Below are 19,717 nucleotides of genomic sequence, written 5' to 3' on the forward strand. Positions count from 1 at the left end.
TATTAAATTTTCCTTTATTAGAGTTTGATGCTGATAAATGTTTATTAATGTCATACCCAAATAAAACCACAGCAACTTTATACTATCCAGGGGAAGTGGTGGCAGGACTGATCTGAAAAATTTAAACATCCACGAAATACTGGCCAATCAAAACAACTACAGATAAGCACTCAAAGAGACTACATACTTCAACATGCACTGCGAATCGCTTCAAAGGAACTACAGATCCAGGCATGCATTACTGCCGTCAATCTGCGTCCCGGTCCATTCATCTACGGATACTACAAAGCCCAGGGTACTATGTTTTCAACGTGACGCCCTCCTCTTAAATTAGGCGGGGCTCTGAAGCGGCCAGGAGCGTTAATCTCAGGTGCAAAGCATGCTGGGGGTTGTAGTTCTTTGGAGGCGAGGTCGGGCCGCTCCCTGGACGCCCTGTGCCGGCGGCTAGACTGCGCATGCGTGTCAGTGGCGCTAGCGGCGGACCCGGCTGGCAGTTCCTTCCTCGGAAGGAGAGATTCTTCTGCCATGGAATCCTACGATGTGATCGCCAACCAGCCTGTCGTGATAGACAACGTGAGTTGCGTCTTTCCTATCTTTAAAAGGGTTTATGCTCTCTTTCCCAAAGGGATCGCTTCCCGAGTTTCGGCCTGAGCCACCGGCTCTTTGTCACTGGCCCAGCCTGTCAGGCGGGTTTAGCCGCCGCCGCCTTCGTCCTCCCCTCACCCGTAGTCCGCAGGCCAGGGCGGCTGGCCAGCAACCATGGGATGGAGAACTTTGGGATGGATAAAGGGAAGGGCTGTAGTCCGAGCTGGGTCCTTGGCCCCTGCCTCGAGGGGCCTTAACAGCTCTGTGAGCGCCCGGCGTCCGCCCCCTCCCCAGTTTCCAATAATTCTATTGGTTGCCCCGGCTGTCCGTCTTGACCGATGACCCCGCCTCTGGGCCTTGCCGGATGAGGGCAGCCCTCCGTAGTGATTGGCTTGCGCCCCTGCCGTTCTTCCGGGCCGCCATAGTGTTTCCTCTATCTGAGGGGTGGGCAGGTGTGCGAGAGCTGCGGGGATTGGCTTCGGGAGCTCCACAGTCAGTGGAGAGGCCTGACGGGCTGGGGCCCGCCCTCGGGTGGAGAAGGGCTAAGTTTCCTTCGGTCCCCAGCCCGATAGGCGGCTTGGTGGTGTCTATGGGTGGGGCTCGGGAATCTGGTGCCAGAAATTGCCATAGGATTTTAGTTATTTCTCTGATTATAAATTAACAATGTTAATAAAGATCCAGAAGAAAAGAGAGTGACCAAGCAAGCAGGGAAGTACCATCCTTTTGGGAACGCCTAACAGCTGGGGAAAAATATTAAACCTATTTGCCAGGCGCTCAAGCGCTGACGAGGGGGGCGGGGGGGTCATGTACACTCGAATTGAGTCCTCACAAAAATTAGGTGGATAGTTAAGGCAGGAAGTTTGGTCCTCGTTTTATAAAGGGGGGGAAAAAACACTGAAGCACGAAGAGGTGAAGTGAGCCCAAGGTCACACGGTAGAGGTGACCTAAATCCAGTGCTTTATCCGCTATTCCTCTTGCTAGTAGGCAAGACGCAAATGCATTTATAGTGACAAAGGAAAGAATCTAAATACCCGCTCTTATTTGGGGCGGAGGGTGACTATTGTAAAACAACTGCATTTCTATCTTCCACTCAAAGGGCTCGTCCCGCCAAGATTGGTTGGTGCCTTCTGGGTCCCTCTATTGAGGCAAAACTGTCAGTTCTGTCTGCCCTCAGCTGTCGGATTCATTCTGTTGATTCAGCCCTTGGGACCTTAGGCTTGTTACAAGGTGCCTTCGTTTGCATCATCTCGTTCAAGCGCTCTTGTAGGTAGATAAGAATGACTGTCCCGCGTTTATGCAGGAAGGTGAAACTTAGGTTAAACAAGAGTATTCAAGCCACTTGTCTTAGAAATTGAGGAGCCAAGACTCAAATTGAGGTTGGGTTCCAACTTTCTCACTTTTTTTCCAAAGAAAGGTGCTTTTTTGTTGTTAGCTTTCCTTCTTTCCAGAAGTATAGTTTCTGCCTTGAAAAGCAGGAGGATGAGCTCAAATGACACATTTTATTTGGGGGGAGGAATTTTTGTTTTGTTTTGTTTTGTTTTGTTTTGTTTTGTTTCGTTTTGTCTTCCTCCCTGGACTGTTAAATGCTGGGGCGGAAGGATGACATTCTTTCATTTTTTATTGCTCTCCCCTTCCCACCTTCCTCCATAAATATAGCACCTAGGGCTTGGCACCATTATGTGCTCAATAATTGTTTTTTCATTGGATTGATGGGTGGGTGGATGAGTGACCAATTATCACAGTAACAAAGATGTCCCTAAATAAGGAAAGGGCTGAAGTGGGGAGAATCCCCTAGTTAGTAACTACAGAGTGCTGAGTAGGGCTCCTTGTTCTTGATTCCATTTTCAGAGAACACTTTCTATCTTCAGCCAGTTTGTATGTACTTCGTCTGCATTTCTTAATTTTAAAAAGGAAAAAATAGAAATTAAAAATTTCCTATTTTCCTTAGCAATGCATAAGGAGCAGTCTGTCCATCCCATTAGATTCTTTGATTCTGAAATTGTTGGACAGGAGTTCCATCTCCAGCCATTTTCTTTATGTCAGTTAAGCTAATGCTTTTTAGTTTCTCCTTTCTTTCTCCATAGTGTATTTGAAATGCATCCGTGTAGTGGTGCATCTTCAGCTTAGGATTTAAAGAATTGATTTGTTTATTTTCTCTAGGAAAACATTTCTTTTATTATGCCAGTAATTCTGCCAAAAGGTGAAGTAGGAGGAATTCTCCCAATTCTGAGCATCTGCCACATTTTTAGATCTGGGACCTCAGGTAGTTCTTGCTGTTTGACATTTAGAGAGTTGTTTGTTTTTTCAAAATAAAAGATGAATAGGAAAAATAATTTGAAATATTTGAGCCAACTTCATATTATGAGAATAATGTATATCCAGCAGATTTAATTGCTCCATAGCTTAGTACATTGTTACAACTTTATTTCTGGGCAAAGGAGAGTATAATTAAAAGAAAGGAGAGGAGCACCAGACTTGATTTCAGCTCAGGTAGTGATGTCAGAATTGTGAGATCCAGGCCCTACTCAGGCTTTGCACTCAGGGGAAGAGTCTGCTTAAGGTTCTCTCTCTCCCTCCCTCTGCCCCTCCACTACTCACACACACTCTTGCTCTCTAATAAATAAATAAATATTTTTTAAAGGAAAGCAAGAACAAAGAAAGCAGGGGAAAGAGGGAAGAGCCTCATTAGCAGTTTGCAGTCTTTCCCAGTCTTAAAATAATTGTTAACTACTCCTTTCTTCCTATTCTGGCACCAAACCAATTCATGAGAAAATTCTCATGAGGGAAATAGAAGGTAAGGTGCACATGCATGCACTTTATAATGCATGCATTTATATGACAACAATAAAGTGATAGGTATTTTTAAAAACTAAACACAAGTCATTCTTCGCAAAGGTATGTCATTAAGATGAGGGCAGCTCCCAGGCCGCATTTTGAGGACTACCATACTTTCATTAGGAAACTATGTTTCAAAATAAAAAAGAAAGAAAGAAAGAAAACTGTGTTTCTTCTGAAGCTTAAATCTTTGCTGAGATCTCAAAGGTTGAGCTCTGTCCTAAAATTAGGTTTAGCAGCTACTTTTGGCTCAAGGTATGATCCTGAAGACCTGGGATCGAGTCCCACATCAGGCTCCCTACATGGAACCTGCTTCTCCCTCTGCCTGCCTCTCTCTCATTCTCTCTGTCTCTCGTGAATAAATTTTTAAAAAACTTCTTTAAAAAAAAGAAAGAAAAATAAAATGGATCAGTGTTCTGGTCAATCTTAAAACTGTCTTTTTGACTATTTGGGCCTAAATGCAGGAATAGTATCAGATCTTTTCAAGTTCATCAATAAACTAAGTTTCACTGTTTTGGGGGGCTGTTATACTTCTTCAGACCCATCTTTTTAAAAAACACAGAAAATTTCAGAGAAGTATGTAACAAGCACCCGCATAGCATGTGTCTACCACCCACATTTACTAAATGTTAACAATTGTCATGTTTGCTTCAGAATTCTTTTTAGGAAATAAACATGACAAATACAATTGAAGCTTCTTTGTGCCCCTCCACAATCCTGTACTTTCTGTCCCAGAAGTAACCTCAGAAACAAACTATCACCATAAATTGATGTGTCCTTTCCATCCATGATTTTGTAAACACAGATATTTTATAGTGTGTGCATGGTATTTGTGTTTTGAGTTTTTACTAAAGTGCTATCATTTTATCATTTGCCAGTTTTTCTTCCTTTTTTTTTTTTCTCTTTGTGAAAGAGAGAGCACATGCATGGGGGGAGGGACAGAAGGAAAAAAGAGAGAAACCCAAGCAGACTAACTCCAAGCTGAGCACAGAGCCAGTGGTGGGCCTCGCTCTCACGACCCTGAGATGATGATCTGAGCCGAAACCAAGAGTCAGAGGCACCATACAGGCACCCCAATTTCTTTTTGTTATGGAAAATGTCAAACATAAACAAAAGGAGAGGAATAGTATAACAAATATCCACATAGTCATCACCTAGCTGTAACAGTTATCAACTCCTGGCTAATCTTTTTTAACTGCATTCCCACCTACTTTCCTCTCCCATACTATGTAGGGTTTTGTTTTGTTTTGTTTTGTTTTTAAAGATTTATTTGAGAGACACTTGGGTAGCACAGAGCATGATCCCAGGGCCCTGGGATTGAGCCCCATGTCGGACTCCCTACTCAGTGGGGAACCTGCTTCTCCATCTCCCCCTGCTAGTGTGCTCTCTCTCTCTCTGTCAAATAAATTTTAAAAATCTTAAATAAATTTTAATGAGATTATTTGAGAGAGAGAGAAAAAAAAGATTACATAGCAGGGGGAAGAGCAGAGGGTACATAGCCTGGGGAAGGGCAGAGGGAGAGAGAGAATCTTTTTTTTTTTTTTTTTTTAATTCATGAGAGACACAGAGAGAAAGAGGCAGAGACATAGGCAGAGGGAGAAGCAGGCTCCATGCAGGGAGACTGATGTGGGACTCCATCCCGGGCCTCCAGGATCACACCCTGAGCCAAAGGCAGATGCTTAACCACTGAGCCACCCAGGCTTCCTGAAGAGAGAGAATCTCAAGCAGACTTCACCAGTGCAGAGCCCAACATGGGGCTCACTCATGACCCTGAGATCATGACCTGAACCAAAATCAAGAATCTGACGCTTAACTGACTGAGCCACCCAGGTGCTCCTTTATTTATTTATTTTTTTTTATGTAAGCTCTGTGTTCAGTGTAGGGCTTGAACTCACAACCCTGAGATCAAGAGTCACATGCTCTACTGACTGAGCTAGCCAGGTACCCTCTCTCACCCTCTTTTAAAAACATAATCAGGGCTCCTGGGTGGCTCAGTTGGTTAAACATCTGTCTTTGGCTCAGGTTATGATCCCAGGGTTCTGGGATTGAGCCTCATGTTGGGCTTCTTGCTCAGGGTATCTGCTTATTCCTCCCCTCTGCCCTTTCTTCCCCTCCCCACCCCTAGCTCCTGCTAATACTCCCTCTCTGGCACGTACACATTTTCTCTCTCAAATAAATAAAATCTTAAAAAAGAAACTATTATTAAATCTAAAAAAATTAATAATTCCTTAATAACATCAAATATTCAATGTTCAAATATCATAAATGATCTCTCTTTTTTTCTTTTTACAATTTGTCATCAGCTCTTGAGATCTGTTGATTTAAGATTTTTTAAGATTTTATTTAGGGAGAGAGATGGTGTGAGTATTAGGAGGGGGAGGGGCAGAGGCAGAGGGAGAGAGAGAATCTCAAGCAGACTCCATGCTGAGCTGGGAGCCCGAACTGGGAGGCTCAGGTCTCATGACCCTGAGATCAGAACCTGAGTCAAAATCAAGAGTTGGACACTAAACTGAGCCACCAGGCATCCCTGATTCACTTAAGTGAGACACTAGAATTAGCTGAGGAAATGAAGTCAATATATTTATTTAACTCTGTCACTTGTGATTTGATATTCGACCTGTTGGTTGTACAATTTCAGCAAGAATCCATCCCTAGCTTGCTGAAAAGGATGAAGAGGAGGTGACCTACAGAGATAGCTTACTGTTCAATTATGTATATTTTGAGAGCCAAGGTTGTGCTTCACACCAGGCTAGGTGCTCTGAGGGTAAGAAAGAAACCAGGTTCCATGTGGAAGGAGAAACATCATGAATTAGTTGCTGGGAATGCCTTAAATAGGAGTCTTAAACTCTGTGCCTGCAGAAGCTAAGCAGGAACATAAAAAGGGGGACGAAGAGGGTAGCCTTAAAGAAGGCATGAGGAGTCTGGAAGGTACACTGAGTGTGCTTGACCAAAGGGCCAGCTGCTTTTCATTTCCAGCCAGTTACCCCCACGTAGGAATGCAGGCCCAGTGTTGCCAGATTTTCTGATGTTTCAAGAGAAATCAGAAATACTAAATTTTATTTGCAGTCTCTAATTTTTAACTGTTGGAAGTTAATGTAAAAGTAGTTTGTGGGGGATCCCTGGGTGGCGCAGCGGTTTGGCACCTGCCTTTGGCCCAGGGCGCGATCCTGGAGACTCGGGATCGAATCCCACGTCGGGCTCCCGGTGCATGGAGCCTGCTTCTCTCTCTGTCTGTGTCTCTGCCTCTCTCTCTCTCTCTCTCTCAATCTGTGACTGTCGTAAATAAAAAAAATTAAAAAAATAAAAATAAATAAAAATAAAAGTAGTTTGTGGTCTGCAGAGACAGAAAGTAGATTAGTGGTTGCCTAGAACTGCTTGGCAGGAGAGAGTAGGTAGGATGGAAAGTGATGCTAATGGGTACAGTTTCTGGGATGATGAGGAAGTTCTAACATTTCATTGTGGGGATGATGTATATGGTGATGATGGTGTGGGGATGATGTATTCACAGTTGTATAACTGTGTGAATATACTAAGAACCATTGAATTATACACCTTAAGTGGGTAAATTATATACCAAGAGTGTCCTGGAATCTGAGGCTCCACCTCTCAGCATCCGTTTCCCACTGGTAAAATTGGAGCCAGCAAGCCACAGGCCCAGAGTCAGCAGGTACTGGGAGAGCCTTGCTGAGGGATTCGCTGTTTGCCTGCTTCAGAAAAAGAATAGTCATTGGTGCCTGGCAGCAGACTTGAGTCCTCATATATCAAATATTTATTATGAAACTACTTTTTCAAGAAGCGTCTCTAGAAGGCACTTGTTTATTTGGCTTTGCCAGAGTGAATAACAAAGAGAGTGGAAGCTCATATGCCAGGTAGGTAGTTCCTAGTGACAAATAATATTAAAGAAATTGACAGGGCCCTTTTATAATCTGTGGTGTTGTGGTCTTAGCAGAATAGAAGCAACTCAGCTGCCTCCCCTATCTCCACTCATTCTACACCCAGTTGCTGGGCTGGCCAGCTCGTGGGATTACAGGGACAAGCTGGGTCTGGTTCCACCTTGTGCATCATTCCTGATGCTGCCTTCACCTTTTTTGCACCACCTCTGCCCAAGGCTTCTGGCATTTTAGCTGCTTGTTCAGGTTCCATACTTTAGGCTTCAGCCAAATCATTTGAGCTTGGTTTTATTTTTATTTTTTATTTATTAATGAGAGACAGAGAGAGAGAGACAGAGAGAGAGAGGCAGAGACACAGACAGAGGGAGAAGCAGGCTCCATTCAAGGAGCCTGACATGGGACTCGATCCCAGGTCTCCAGGATTAGGCCCTGGACTGAAGGTGGTACTAAACCACTGAGCCACCCGGGCTGCCCTTGAGCTTGGTTTTAATTTTAGGCAGTTAGCATTTTCTTGAGTACCCTCAAATGCCAGATACTGCTGATACATAAAATCTGTGAGCCTGAGGAACTTGGGCTGAACACAGACAAAAATGGAAACCACAAATTCAAATAGATAGAATGAAATGCAGACTACCTAGTGGTACAGGTAATGGTGATCTTGTGAAATAATAGGAAAAGGGTAATTAATTCCAGCAGGGGATTATTCTTCAGGAGGAAGGCAGTGATATTAGAACTGGGTCCTAATACTCTCTTGCTGGGAAGGACAGGGAAGAAGAAATGAACCTAACATCTTAATTTGCCTTGCTACTCCGACACTAGTCTGATTTTGCTAGTAAGCTCAAAATTAAATGTCCAGGAAAATCATGTCTTCAAAATATCTAGAATCTGAAATGCAAGTCTCATCTTTAATTTTCTTATTTTTACCCTCTGCCCTGAGGTCCAGTGAGTCTGTTGCATCACCACACCCAGATGAAGGCAGTGAGCAATTACTGGAAGCTTGAGCCAACAAGTTCGCAGCGTTCTGTACAGTGCTGTGCTCTGTGCTGTTTTCACTGCCCATGCCTGTGTCCCAGAGCCCCAGGCTGCAGTAATAGTTCTCCCTCCTTCCCAGGCTCTCAGCTCAGTTTACAGCTGCACCTTTTCCAGGTTCCTTGCTATTCTGCCCAGGCCGATGAGTTTGCACATTGTTTCCTGTTTTCTCTCTTTTCTGCTGGCAGAGGTTCCTGCTGTCTTAGAGAACTGACATTCTCTATCCCTTAGCTACTTCATCCTCCCTCTGTCTTGCCAGAGTCAGGCACCAGGATAGCCTATCTAACCACCACATCCCACACACAAACACACTTCTTCTGTAAAAGAACAAGACTAAGAGAGAGGAAACCAGAGATATTGCAGGAAAGCCTTTGGTGCAAAGATAACCTTAACTATTTAGCATCTCCTGATGTATTTACTTCTTGTTGTGTGGGTTCTGGAAATATCAATCTCCACCGCAAGAGAAGTGGTCAATAGGCAGCAGGAAAAGGCTTGCCCCTATTACATGTGCAGCTGTAAACCATGTTAGGGTAGATGGGTGAGCAAATCGGGTGTGGTAATAGAAGAGTTAAGAAGGAAGAGAACAGGCTATATCTGCAAGCAGTATCAAGCCTTGACATCTCTCCTACACAGAGTTGGTATCTGTGTCTAGAGTCACCATTTACTTTGGATGGGCCCCATGTGGTACCAGAGATTTTGATAGAGAAGTCAGATTCTCTTCTGGCACCATTCCTAACTTACCAAGGATTCGAGCAGCAGGATTAGGATGTAATGTTGGGTCTCTTCTCAGGTGTTACTTTAGAACTTCCCTGTTCTTTACCATCAGGAGGCCAGTGAGTAAAACAGAGCATAAAGGTTTGTCCCTGCAGTAAGAACCAGACAATATATGCCTCATCAGAGTCAGCTCCAAGCATAGTAGTGTTCATTGTGGTAGTCTGTCATGGAGACCCCAGAGGGCAGGGAGTGTTTAGGCCTGCACTGGGATAGTAAGTTAACAGCATCACATGTGGTTTAACAGAAAGAATCACGTGTTCTTCCCACCTTGGTTATGTTCCTAAACTTGGCTGCGTGGGTGCTTCTAGGTACTTTTCTCCCCTCGAGTTTTCTCTTTCTTCCCTTTATTAGTATTATTTTCAATTCCAGAAGTAAAGCATATTCAACGTAGATGAGTCAAAGAATACCAAAAATCAATACTTTGAGCATACAGTGAAAGTTCTCCTCACCATGCCCAGTCCCGCTTCCCTCCTGGTGGCATGCATTCCCTCTACAAATGCTCATGCAAATGGACATATTATAGACAGATATGAGGTCTCTTTTAAGTAAAAGTGGAACCATATTATATGTATTGTATGATATGCATGTCTTGTTTTTCTCATACTTCTGACTTCTCTCTCTCCTCTCTCTCCTCAGGGATCCGGTGTGATTAAAGCTGGTTTTGCTGGTGATCAGATTCCCAAATACTGCTTTCCAAACTAGTAAGTAATTCTGTAGCTTAGTCAGAAGCTTGGGAGGCATGGGGCACCTGGCTGGCTCAGTTGGTGAAGCATGCGACTCTTGATCTCAGGGTTGTGGGTTCAAGCCCCAGTTGGTGAAGCATATGACTCTTGATCTCAGGGTTGTAGGTTCAAGCCCCATGTTTACTTAAAAAAATAAAATCTTTTTTTTTTTAAGATTTTTATTTATTCATTCATGATAGACATAGAGAGAGAGAGAGAGAGAGAGAGATAGGCAGAGACACAGGCAGAGGGAGAAGCAGGCTCCATGCTGGGAGCCCGACGCGGGACTCGATCCTGGGACCCCAGGACTGCACCCTGGGCCAAAGGCAGGCACTAAACTGCCAAGCCACCCAGGGATTCCCCAAAATAAAATCTTTTTTTTTTAAAAAGAAGCAGATTGGGAGGTTTATCAGCTTTGTTATGGGAGGTCAGCCCTCCGCCTTTTAGATAGAAAGGGATCTCATTTGGGTCATAAAAATAAAAATAATATACAAATAAAATAATACATGTTCATTATAGAAAGTGGGAAATGGAGAAAAGTAGAATGAAGAAAATCCAAATTAACTATAACCTCACTCCTCAAAGATAATCACAGTTTCTTCCCATGTAAGCATGCACGTCTGTACATCCTTCCATGTTCTGTCACGAAATGAAAAGTGCTTGTCCTCCTGCTCTCTCTCGTAGTGTGGGCAGACCCAAACATGTTCGCGTCATGGCTGGAGCCCTTGAAGGCGACATCTTCATTGGCCCCAAAGCTGAGGTGATTCCCAGTCCTACTGAAGAAGCCTCAAGACAGCAGAGGACCTTCATTATTCCCCACATGGGCAATGCCCCAACAGTGGGACAGCCATGAGTAAAAGGAACAGTTTCCTCTTAAAATATCCCCTTGGGTCCCCTCATCCTAGGTCTAGTTGGTTCACTTCTCCCAGGAGCAACCTCTGGTTTTAAGGAGGAAATATCTGGAACCCCACTTTGGGAAACAGAGACCAGTCTAGACAGCAGGGTTTTTGCTTTCCTTCTGTATTCTGTCACTACCTTGCCAGTGATCAAATTGACTAGCTTGGTTATTTTTTTTGGCAAAAGAGAGTCAGGGGGAAATCCCAGCTGGTATGCCCTGGGGATGAGTTAATTAGCACAGTTTGCCGGAGCCCTAGGGCAGCTTCCAGAAGTGGACCAACAGAATCATTGTTGCCAACCTAGGCTGCAAGTGCTGAAGCTCAGAGGTGAGAGCCAGGAGATTGTGTCCTGGGGTTAGGCAGTGAGGAGGGTGCCTCCTGTCACTGGCTGTTAGGGCACTGAGGCCCCATGGAAATGCGGAAGGCCTCTGCTTTGCCAGCTGATTGGGCAGTGATAACAGTTTGCAGCTTATAGTTTAGAGACTTGGCATATGAGAGCCTATCTTTAGCCCTGGGTGAGGACTATGCAGTGGGAGCTCCCAGTCCTAGAGGAGCGGGGCCCTCTGGGCCACCTGGCTGAAAGGCTGGCTGCTGCTGTAAGTTCTGCTCTCTGCCCCCAGGAACACCGAGGGCTGCTTTCCATCCGCTACCCCATGGAGCACGGCATTGTCAAGGACTGGAACGACATGGAGCGCATCTGGCAGTATGTCTATTCTAAGGACCAGCTGCAGACTTTCTCAGAGGAGGTGAGGGTCCCATGAACAGGGTGTGCAGAGTTGCTCCCCGAGGTGAGAGGAGGAACAGGATGATAATTGCCAGGAGTGTTTGATTCTTACAGGCCATGTGCTCTTCAGACAGGTCTGCATTTAATCTGCACACCAGTCCTATAGCATACAGGTAGTATTATCTCCATTTTACAAACAAGGGAACAGAAAGAAGCTCAGGGGAGCCAAGCAGTCTTTTCCAAGATCACTAGGGAATAAAGTGGGAGAGCTGGGTTTCAAACCCATGTCTTTCAGCTTATACTCCAACTTCTAAGGAAGTAACACTCAATGCAGAAAAACAAAGAAAGGTGAATACTAAACATTATCATAAGAATTACAAATTTAGAGTTTAGCAAAATCTGGACAGTTAGAAATATTATAGTAAATGCAGGGACCCATGTAAGAATCTTGGAGGACCAGGAGGGGAGGAAGGGGGCAGAGGCAAAGAGAGAATGAGACTTTTAAAGGGGGCGTGAATTTGGGAGGTTGAAAAACTGGCTTATGCCAAGGGGTAGATGTCAGACCCAGCTTGGCCTTTTCTGGAGGGAGCCTCACAAAGGTCCCCTGAGCTCTCTAGCCCAGCATACAGGGGCTTCTGCCCCAATGCTGATGAGGGGTGTGGGTTTCACCTTGCCCTGATGAGGGGTGGGGGTCTCACCTTGCCCTGATGACCCCAATGCTGATGAGGGGTGGGGGTCTCACCTTCCTCTGGGCATCTTTCACCAGCATCCTGTGCTCCTGACGGAGGCGCCTTTAAATCCACGGAAAAACCGTGAACGAGCAGCTGAAGTTTTCTTCGAGACCTTCAATGTCCCAGCCCTTTTCATCTCCATGCAAGCTGTGCTCAGCCTGTGAGTAGCTGCCAGGTTGGCTAGCCTGGCTCCTTGAGGGATGACTGCAGGTGCCTCTCCTGCAGGTGGGAAAGGGAGTATTGAAAATATCTCCCGGTCTCAATTCTCTTGTTTGTCTCGGTGGCTTGGCACCCAGGGCTCTCTACTCTGTGTGCTGGGAAGGCCACACGCAGCTACAGCTCTTCCTGAGGGTCCCTGCAATGTATTCATATGTTCATCCAGCGTCTGCTGCTGCGGACATTATGCCAGGCTGGTGACAGAGCTGTGATGAAAACCTTATCACGTGGTGCCTGTACTCTCACGCCCCTATTATCCATCATGCTCCCAGCCTGCCTCACCCCAGGGTTAGGTATAAGGCCAAGATTTTACAGTGGTGACCTGCAGATAGGATGTGTTTGACCCCATTAAAAAAATTGTGAGCATTTCATTTAGGAGCTTTCCAGGTGCCTGGCTAGCTCAGTCAGTAGGACATGTGACCCTTGATCTCAGGATCGTGAGTTCAAGCCCCACATTAGGCATGGAGCCTACACTTGTTGGGGGGGGGGGGCAGGGAGCAGATTTTCTATCAAAATCCAAACTTCTGGCCTTTCAGGGAAAAAAAAAAAAAAAGCCAGGATGATCTGGCAATGCTAGTTGTGCATTCCTATAGGACAAACATCAGCTGGAGCTGAAGTAGCCGCTCCCACTTCTGATAGAGTTCACAAGCCTGACCGCTACAGCCTGCTCTGTTCCCTGTTGTCCTCCCCGCACAAGGCAGTGTCAGTTGCTATTCGTTAAATATCATGGGTTTTTCCCCTCATAGCACGGAAATAGATGTCTATACCCTTGTCTTTACCAAAAGAGAAAACAAAAACAAAGAAAACACCCGAGGACGTAGGAGGCCATGTGGGGAGAAAGACTTTTTTGTGGAAGTGAAAATATTCTTATTTTCTTTGGCTCATTTACCTTTCCTGCCTGGCCGCTGGGAGCATTTGAATTATCTCCTCTTGTCCGGAAACTAAAAACTGGCCCACAGGCAGGGTCCCTGAAGCAGTCAGAAGCCAGAGGTGGGAAGGCCCCTCACTCTACTGGAAGAGGGAGGGGCTCAGAGAGGCTCAACTTCTTGTATCCAGGTTTTTCAGGCTTGCTTATGCTCAGGCTTCCTCAGTCCTGTATCTAGTACTAAAGTCACTAGAGAAAGGCAGGCCTCAGCTTCAGTTTAGCTGACTTTGAACTCTTAAAAAAAAAAAAAAAAAAAGTGAGTTTCTTCCCAGAGTGAAGAGGCAGGGGTTAGTGACAGTTTGCCCTCTGTGCTTCAGTTATGCCACAGGCAGGACCACAGGTGTGGTGCTGGATTCTGGGGATGGTGTCACACATGCTGTGCCCATTTATGAGGGCTTTGCCATGCCCCACTCAATCATGCGCATCGACATCGCTGGCCGAGATGTCTCACGCTTCCTTCGCCTCTACCTGCGGAAGGAAGGCTATGATTTCCACTCATCATCCGAGTTTGAGATCGTCAAGGCTATAAAAGAAGTGAGTGCTGCCCTGTGCGCCCAGGGATAGGATGGAGAATGGGAACGGGGCAGTGGGGACCTCTGTGACCTAGAGTGAAGAGAGGTGAAGCTCCTGTTCTAGGGGTCTCTGGTCAGGCTCTGTTCTTCCCAGCCAGGCCTCCTGGCTGCCCTGTGATCCCAGCAGCTCCCCTCTCCCCCCAGATAGTCACTGTCCCCAAGTGCTGCCATCTTGTGGGGGAAAGGGAGCTGCTGCTATTTCTTAAGCTGGATGATGGGTACAGGGTTGTTCATTATGATTTTATGCTTTATGTGTAAATTACATATATTCTTTTACATCCTCAAAGAAGTCAGACAACAGTTTTCTTTTAAGTAAACTAGATCCTCCTGCCACCCATGGATCCAGGGAAACCTCAGCTGTGTAGAAGGGACCCAGAACCATGAGTAGTAGAAGGGTAAAGAAGCCTAAGTCTGGACTAAAATTAGGTTGTGGTCTCAGACCCAGCTCCCCAGAAAGCCAGTTTCCATGCCTGCCCACAAGGAAGCTGGAGCAGCTAGGAACTCCTAAATGCCACCCAGTGAAGGCCAACAGAGACCACCCTGCCATGTTCCAGGGCAGCAGCTCTGTGGACCTTTAGGGCAGTCACTGTGGATGGGCAGATTTCTGCAGCAGCACATCACTGCCCTGGGACTTTGAGCAGGTAGGCCTAGGTTTCCTGCCTGCCTGACTCTTACTCGGTTCTGCAGAGAGCCTGCTACCTGTCCATAAACCCACAGAAGGATGAGACTCTAGAGACGGAGAAGGCTCAGTACTACCTGCCTGACGGCAGCACCATTGAGGTAGGCCTGGATCTCCCTTCAGTCCCCCGGGACCCCCAGAAGTTCTGGGCCCAAACAGAACTCCCCGGGGGAGGCCGGAGTCATATGCACCCGCCCTTTTACACCCTCTGCCTGGAGCACTGGAGCTCTTGAACAGCATTCTCTCCTGCAGAGCAAGGCGTCAGGAACTTTACTTCTCCTGTGTGGAGGAGAGGCAGCACTGGAGGCATTTTCCTAGGTCAGGATGGGGCTTGGAAGAGGGTGGTTAGTGCTGTTCATTATCACTTGGGCACAGTATAGGGTGAGCTCCCTCTTCCTGGACCTCCATTAATAGGAAGAAATTTCCATGAATGAACAAACCCATGTATTGATGCCAAAGATCTCTTGGCTGGAAAGTGCCAGAGCTAGGATTAAATGTAGTTGCCTGGGAGCTCTCTCTGTCCCCTTTTGTTTCCTGTTTGTTCCCAAGAGCCTTATCTTGGTGTTTTGAGGCCCTTGACATACGAGGTCTTCCCTGAGTCTGGCCTTCATAGCCACCTGGTTACTAACAGATGGACAGAGGGGCCTCTTCCATTCTCATTCCCAAAGTGACGTCAGCCCAGGGTCCAGCCTCCTGAGTTTACCCTCCACCCTGCAGATTGGTCCTTCCCGATTCCGGGCACCTGAGCTGCTATTCAGGCCAGACCTGATTGGAGAGGAGAGTGAGGGTATCCACGAGGTGCTGGTGTTTGCCATCCAGAAGTCGGACATGGACCTGCGGCGCACACTTTTCTCTAACATTGTCCTCTCGGGAGGCTCCACCTTATTCAAAGGTTGGTCTTAGCTCTCAGGGCCCATCTCCAAGGAAGTCTACAGATCTTGCTGGGCCCAGCCGCCTAGAGAATTGACTTGACATTCTCCTTTCCTGCCCATTCAGGTTTTGGTGACAGACTACTGAGTGAAGTGAAGAAACTGGCTCCGAAAGATGTGAAGATCAGGGTAGGAGCATGGTGGGGGCTGGGCTGGGGCTGGGGCTGCATGGAACCGGGCTCCACTCCGTCCAAAGCTAGACAGCTCCCAGCTTTCATGTTGACCTTGAGGTCTGCCAAAGGGGAGAACCCATTTTCCTTCTCCCTCCCAACAGAAGGGGCCAGTTCTGACACCCTGATGTGGCAGGGTGCTAGGCTGAGGGCCCCACGTGCGGTCTTTCGGAGAAGCAAACACGGACAGATTGGCTCCTGGTGCTCCCCTATGACTAACTCCAGCATCTAAGTTCCTGCTGAGGGGAGCCAAATGAAAGAGTGATTACTGCCATGGGGTCTGCTTCCCACTGGCCCCCAGCAGAGCTGAATCTTGTCCCCTGATAGCCCCAGCTTCCGTGACAGCTGTAGGTACTTAGGGCTGCTGGAAACCTGCAAGTTCTCCAGATGAGTGTCAGGCTGGCCACAGTACCCCCAGAGAGGCCACAGGGTCCAGCAGGGACATAACTGAAAGCTTATTGTGTAAAATGCGTCCACTGCCTTGGGCATTGGAATTGGTCATAAAGATGAGCATTGGATGGGAAAGGGGCAGGGAGGATGAAAGTCTCAGAGTCCTCTTTCCACCCACCCTTTCAGATATCCGCACCTCAGGAGAGACTGTATTCCACATGGATTGGGTGAGTAGTTCTCCTGGGAATAAGAGCAGAACAGGAAGTGAAGGCATTGTTAACCCCCTCACCACCCCATCCCTTCAAAGCAAAGCCTTGTCTGCTCCACGAATACCCACTGTCCCTCTCACAACATTCCTTGGGATTCCCTCCACTCCAGGGGCTCCATCCTCGCCTCCCTGGACACCTTTAAGAAGATGTGGGTCTCCAAGAAGGAATATGAGGAAGACGGTGCCCGATCTATCCACAGGAAAACCTTCTAATGTTGAGACATCGTCTTCACCTCTCTCTGAAGTTAACTCCACTTTAAAACTCGCTTTCTTGAGTCGGAGTGTTTGCGAGGAACTGCCTGTGTGTGTGATTGTGTGTGTGGGTGTGTGGGTACGAATGTGTGCGCATATGCGAGTGCCGTGTGGCCCAGGGATCCCAGGGCCCAGAAAGGACGATGAACTACCCATGATGGCAACGGCCTGAGGCCTGGGGTTGACCACTACCTGGCTCCTGACAGGGAAGAGCGCTGGCAGAGAGCTCCACTCCTTCGTCAGCTGGGCCTTCGTCTGGCTGTGTGGGACTATGTTTACTACCATAGGGAGACAGAGAGGGTAAATCCCGGGAGATTTGCTGCTGCCCATCCTAGGCTGGGCTAGCCCCACCCCATCCCACCCCCAGGGTGCCCTGAGGCCCAAGGCAGCCACTGCCTCTGTGCTCGTCCTGCTCTCAATGCCAATTAATCATGGACTGAGGACTAGGGCCGAGGTTGAGTTCTGTCTGGTTTTGTTGCAGTTTGGGTTTGGGAGGCTGGAAGAGCACTGCGGGAACTATTACTGAGACTCTGGGGTCAGGAGATGGCAGGGGGCCCTCAGCCTCATCTGGGGACCAGGACCACACTGGGCATTTGAAGAGGCAGAAGTAGTGCTACTTCTCATTGGTGGCAGAGTGAATGCTCCAGCCCCCACCCCCTGTCCAGGGGGTCTCAGAAGAGTTTCGGGAGCCTGTTGGCCCCAGGCCCTGTTACTTGCTTTTCATACATCCTTGGGCAATGCCATCTTCAAACAGTTTTATTTATTAAAGTGTTTGTTCAGTATGGGACTGGAGAGGGAGCTCATTGCCTCCTGCCCACCAGTCACCTTGTTCACACTAATGTTTACAGAACCTCAGTTTAGCATAGCGTCCAAGGCCCTGCCACTCCCTGCTAGTGGTGAACTGACCGTATCCATAGGCCACAGGGCTATTTAGGAGCAAAGGCTACATTCAAAGTCACTACCACCAGCCTCTTTCTTATTTCCTCTTCCATTTGTTCACTGCCCTGGAATCAACAGGCTGGTTGCCGGTTGCATTTTCTGAAACAGGAAGTAGGAATCACTGTTTGGCAGAGGCCTCTAGCAAAGGAGGGGTAATGGGAATCCAGCCCCCTTAGGACTGGAGAAAGAGCTGCAATTAACCAGGTTGCCTTTTCCCACTCTAGCTGCCCCAGGGGGGCTAGGTTGTAGAGGTGACAAGGCGCCCACTGTACTGATTTGTGCCATTCTTAACTTTGGACTTGTCTGGTAAAGGAGAGAGGGGGCTGAACCAGAGTGCCAGAAGCTGACATGCTTATCTCCCCTGATCCAGTGGGGCCAGGTGCCTACCCTAGACCAGGCTGGCCTAGCAGTGTCCAAAGGCTTTTTAGCCCAGATGGTGCAAAGCTGGGGCTAGCAGATCTTCACCCGCACCCTCACCTGTGACACCCAATACCTGCCCGATACCAGATTCCGGGCAGCATTCTCCCCCATGCCGTCCAACGACCAAAGGCCCTGCCAGGTATGGGCCGCAGCAGCAGGTGTGTGTGAAAGCGATGTGGCGACCCGTGGACTGCAGTGTGCTTAACCAGCTCACCTCCCTTCTCTTAGCCCAAGCCTGTCCCTTGCACAAACCACGTTGCCTGGTGGGGCCCAGTGTACTTAAATAAAGTCCTTCCAATAGACAAGTCAGCTGGGCCTCTTCCTCTGGTGCTGCATGAGAAAGGGAGCTGCATGGGAAGAGAGGAGCTGCAAGTGCGCAATCTGAGGCGGTGATGGGCCTTATCTGTCCTCTAGAGGGCACGCTTGGACCAGCCAGACTTATCCAGCCCTTAGCTTAAGTCCCAGCCTGTCAAGTAGATAGAGAGAAGATGCTGCTCATGCCAGAGCCCTGCTTCAGGTACTAAGGGTTCCAGCCCTGCACATACCATGAGTGAGACCACTTTGAATGAGGGGAGCACCTCCTGACATCCCTGAAGTCAAAATTTCCACATGGATAAGAAACTCAGGAGCTTATTAATAAAATGGTGGTTCCTGGGGCCCACACTCATTTTCTGACTACTCAGTTCTCCATTTTAAACCTGTATACTAAAAAAAAAAAAAAAAAAAAAAAAAACCAACCTGTATACTTGGGGTGGGGGGAGGAATTGCCAGGCATTTTGCAAATGTTAACCTATTTGATCCTCCTATCAACCCTACAAAATGGGTATTTTTATTATCCATTTGCAGAAGAAGAAAGAGAGCCACAGAAAGATGATGTAATTTCCCAAAGCTCTGCCCTCTATTTGCTAAGACTTGAACCCAGGCAGTATAGCTCTAGAGCCTAAATTTTTAGCCACTACACATACCCACAAAAACCTGGCCTTGAGCAGTAGTTCCCAATCAAGGGGGACACATCTGCCAATGTCTGGGGACATTTGGTTGTCACACCTGGTAGGGAGAAGCTACTGGTCTCTAGGCAGAAGCCAAGGATGCTGCCCTAAATATTTGCAACAAAGAACTGTCCAGCTGCTAACGTCTCTAGGTTGAGAAACACTGACCTAGAGCACAGGTGTTCAATCCCAGCTGCACAGTAAAATCACAGAGCTTTCTGACACCCCAGTGCCCAAGCCATAGCCCAGAACCCATGAAATCAGAATCGGGGAGCAGAATTCAAGACATCAGTATTTTTGAGAGCTCCCAGTGACTCCAAAGTTGAAGACCTCAGTCTTGGAAGCAGCTGCTTTTCCTTGCTCAGAGGGAGCACCTGCTTTTCCAGCACCCAGAAGGTTCCCTGGGGGTTTCTAATTGTCTCTGCCACCATAATAGGCTCTTGGTTAACAGAGGCCTCCAGTTTCAGAGAAAATCAGAACAGGGATGCCTGGGTGGTTCAGCAGTTGAGCATCTGCCTTCAGCTCAGGGCGTGACCCCAAGGTGCCAGGATCGAGTCCCACATTGGGCTTCCTGCATGGAGCCTGCTTCTCCCTCTGCCTATGTCTCGGCCTCTGTGTCTGGTAGTGGTGTATAGGAAATGCACCGGGACATGAGCACAGGCCTTAAGCCACTTTGCTCCCAGATGCCCATGCAGCTACTGGTCTGCACACTCTCCCTGCTACCTCTGTGAATCTGATGAGGATGTCTCCCCCAACCCCCACCAACTCATCTGTGGAAAAAT

The 19,717-nt window shown here is 47.4% G+C and overlaps 1 protein-coding gene across 1 annotated transcript; it reads left to right on the forward strand.

The window, feature by feature from the left end:
* Window positions 1-443: 443 nt before the first annotated feature.
* Window positions 444-18,255, forward strand: ACTR1A (actin related protein 1A). Its single transcript, XM_041743309.1, has 11 exons — window positions 444-573; window positions 9,750-9,814; window positions 10,520-10,595; window positions 11,352-11,477; window positions 12,222-12,346; window positions 13,645-13,861; window positions 14,587-14,679; window positions 15,296-15,470; window positions 15,575-15,636; window positions 16,254-16,294; window positions 16,446-18,255. Exons 1-11 carry the CDS (start codon window positions 526-528, stop codon window positions 16,546-16,548), a joined length of 1,131 nt encoding a protein of 376 aa, XP_041599243.1. The 5' UTR covers window positions 444-525; the 3' UTR covers window positions 16,549-18,255.
* The last annotated feature ends 1,462 nt before the right edge of the window (window positions 18,256-19,717 follow it).

Source organism: Vulpes lagopus, chromosome 2, assembly GCF_018345385.1.
Source record: "Vulpes lagopus strain Blue_001 chromosome 2, ASM1834538v1, whole genome shotgun sequence".
Lineage (NCBI taxonomy): Eukaryota > Metazoa > Chordata > Mammalia > Carnivora > Canidae > Vulpes > Vulpes lagopus.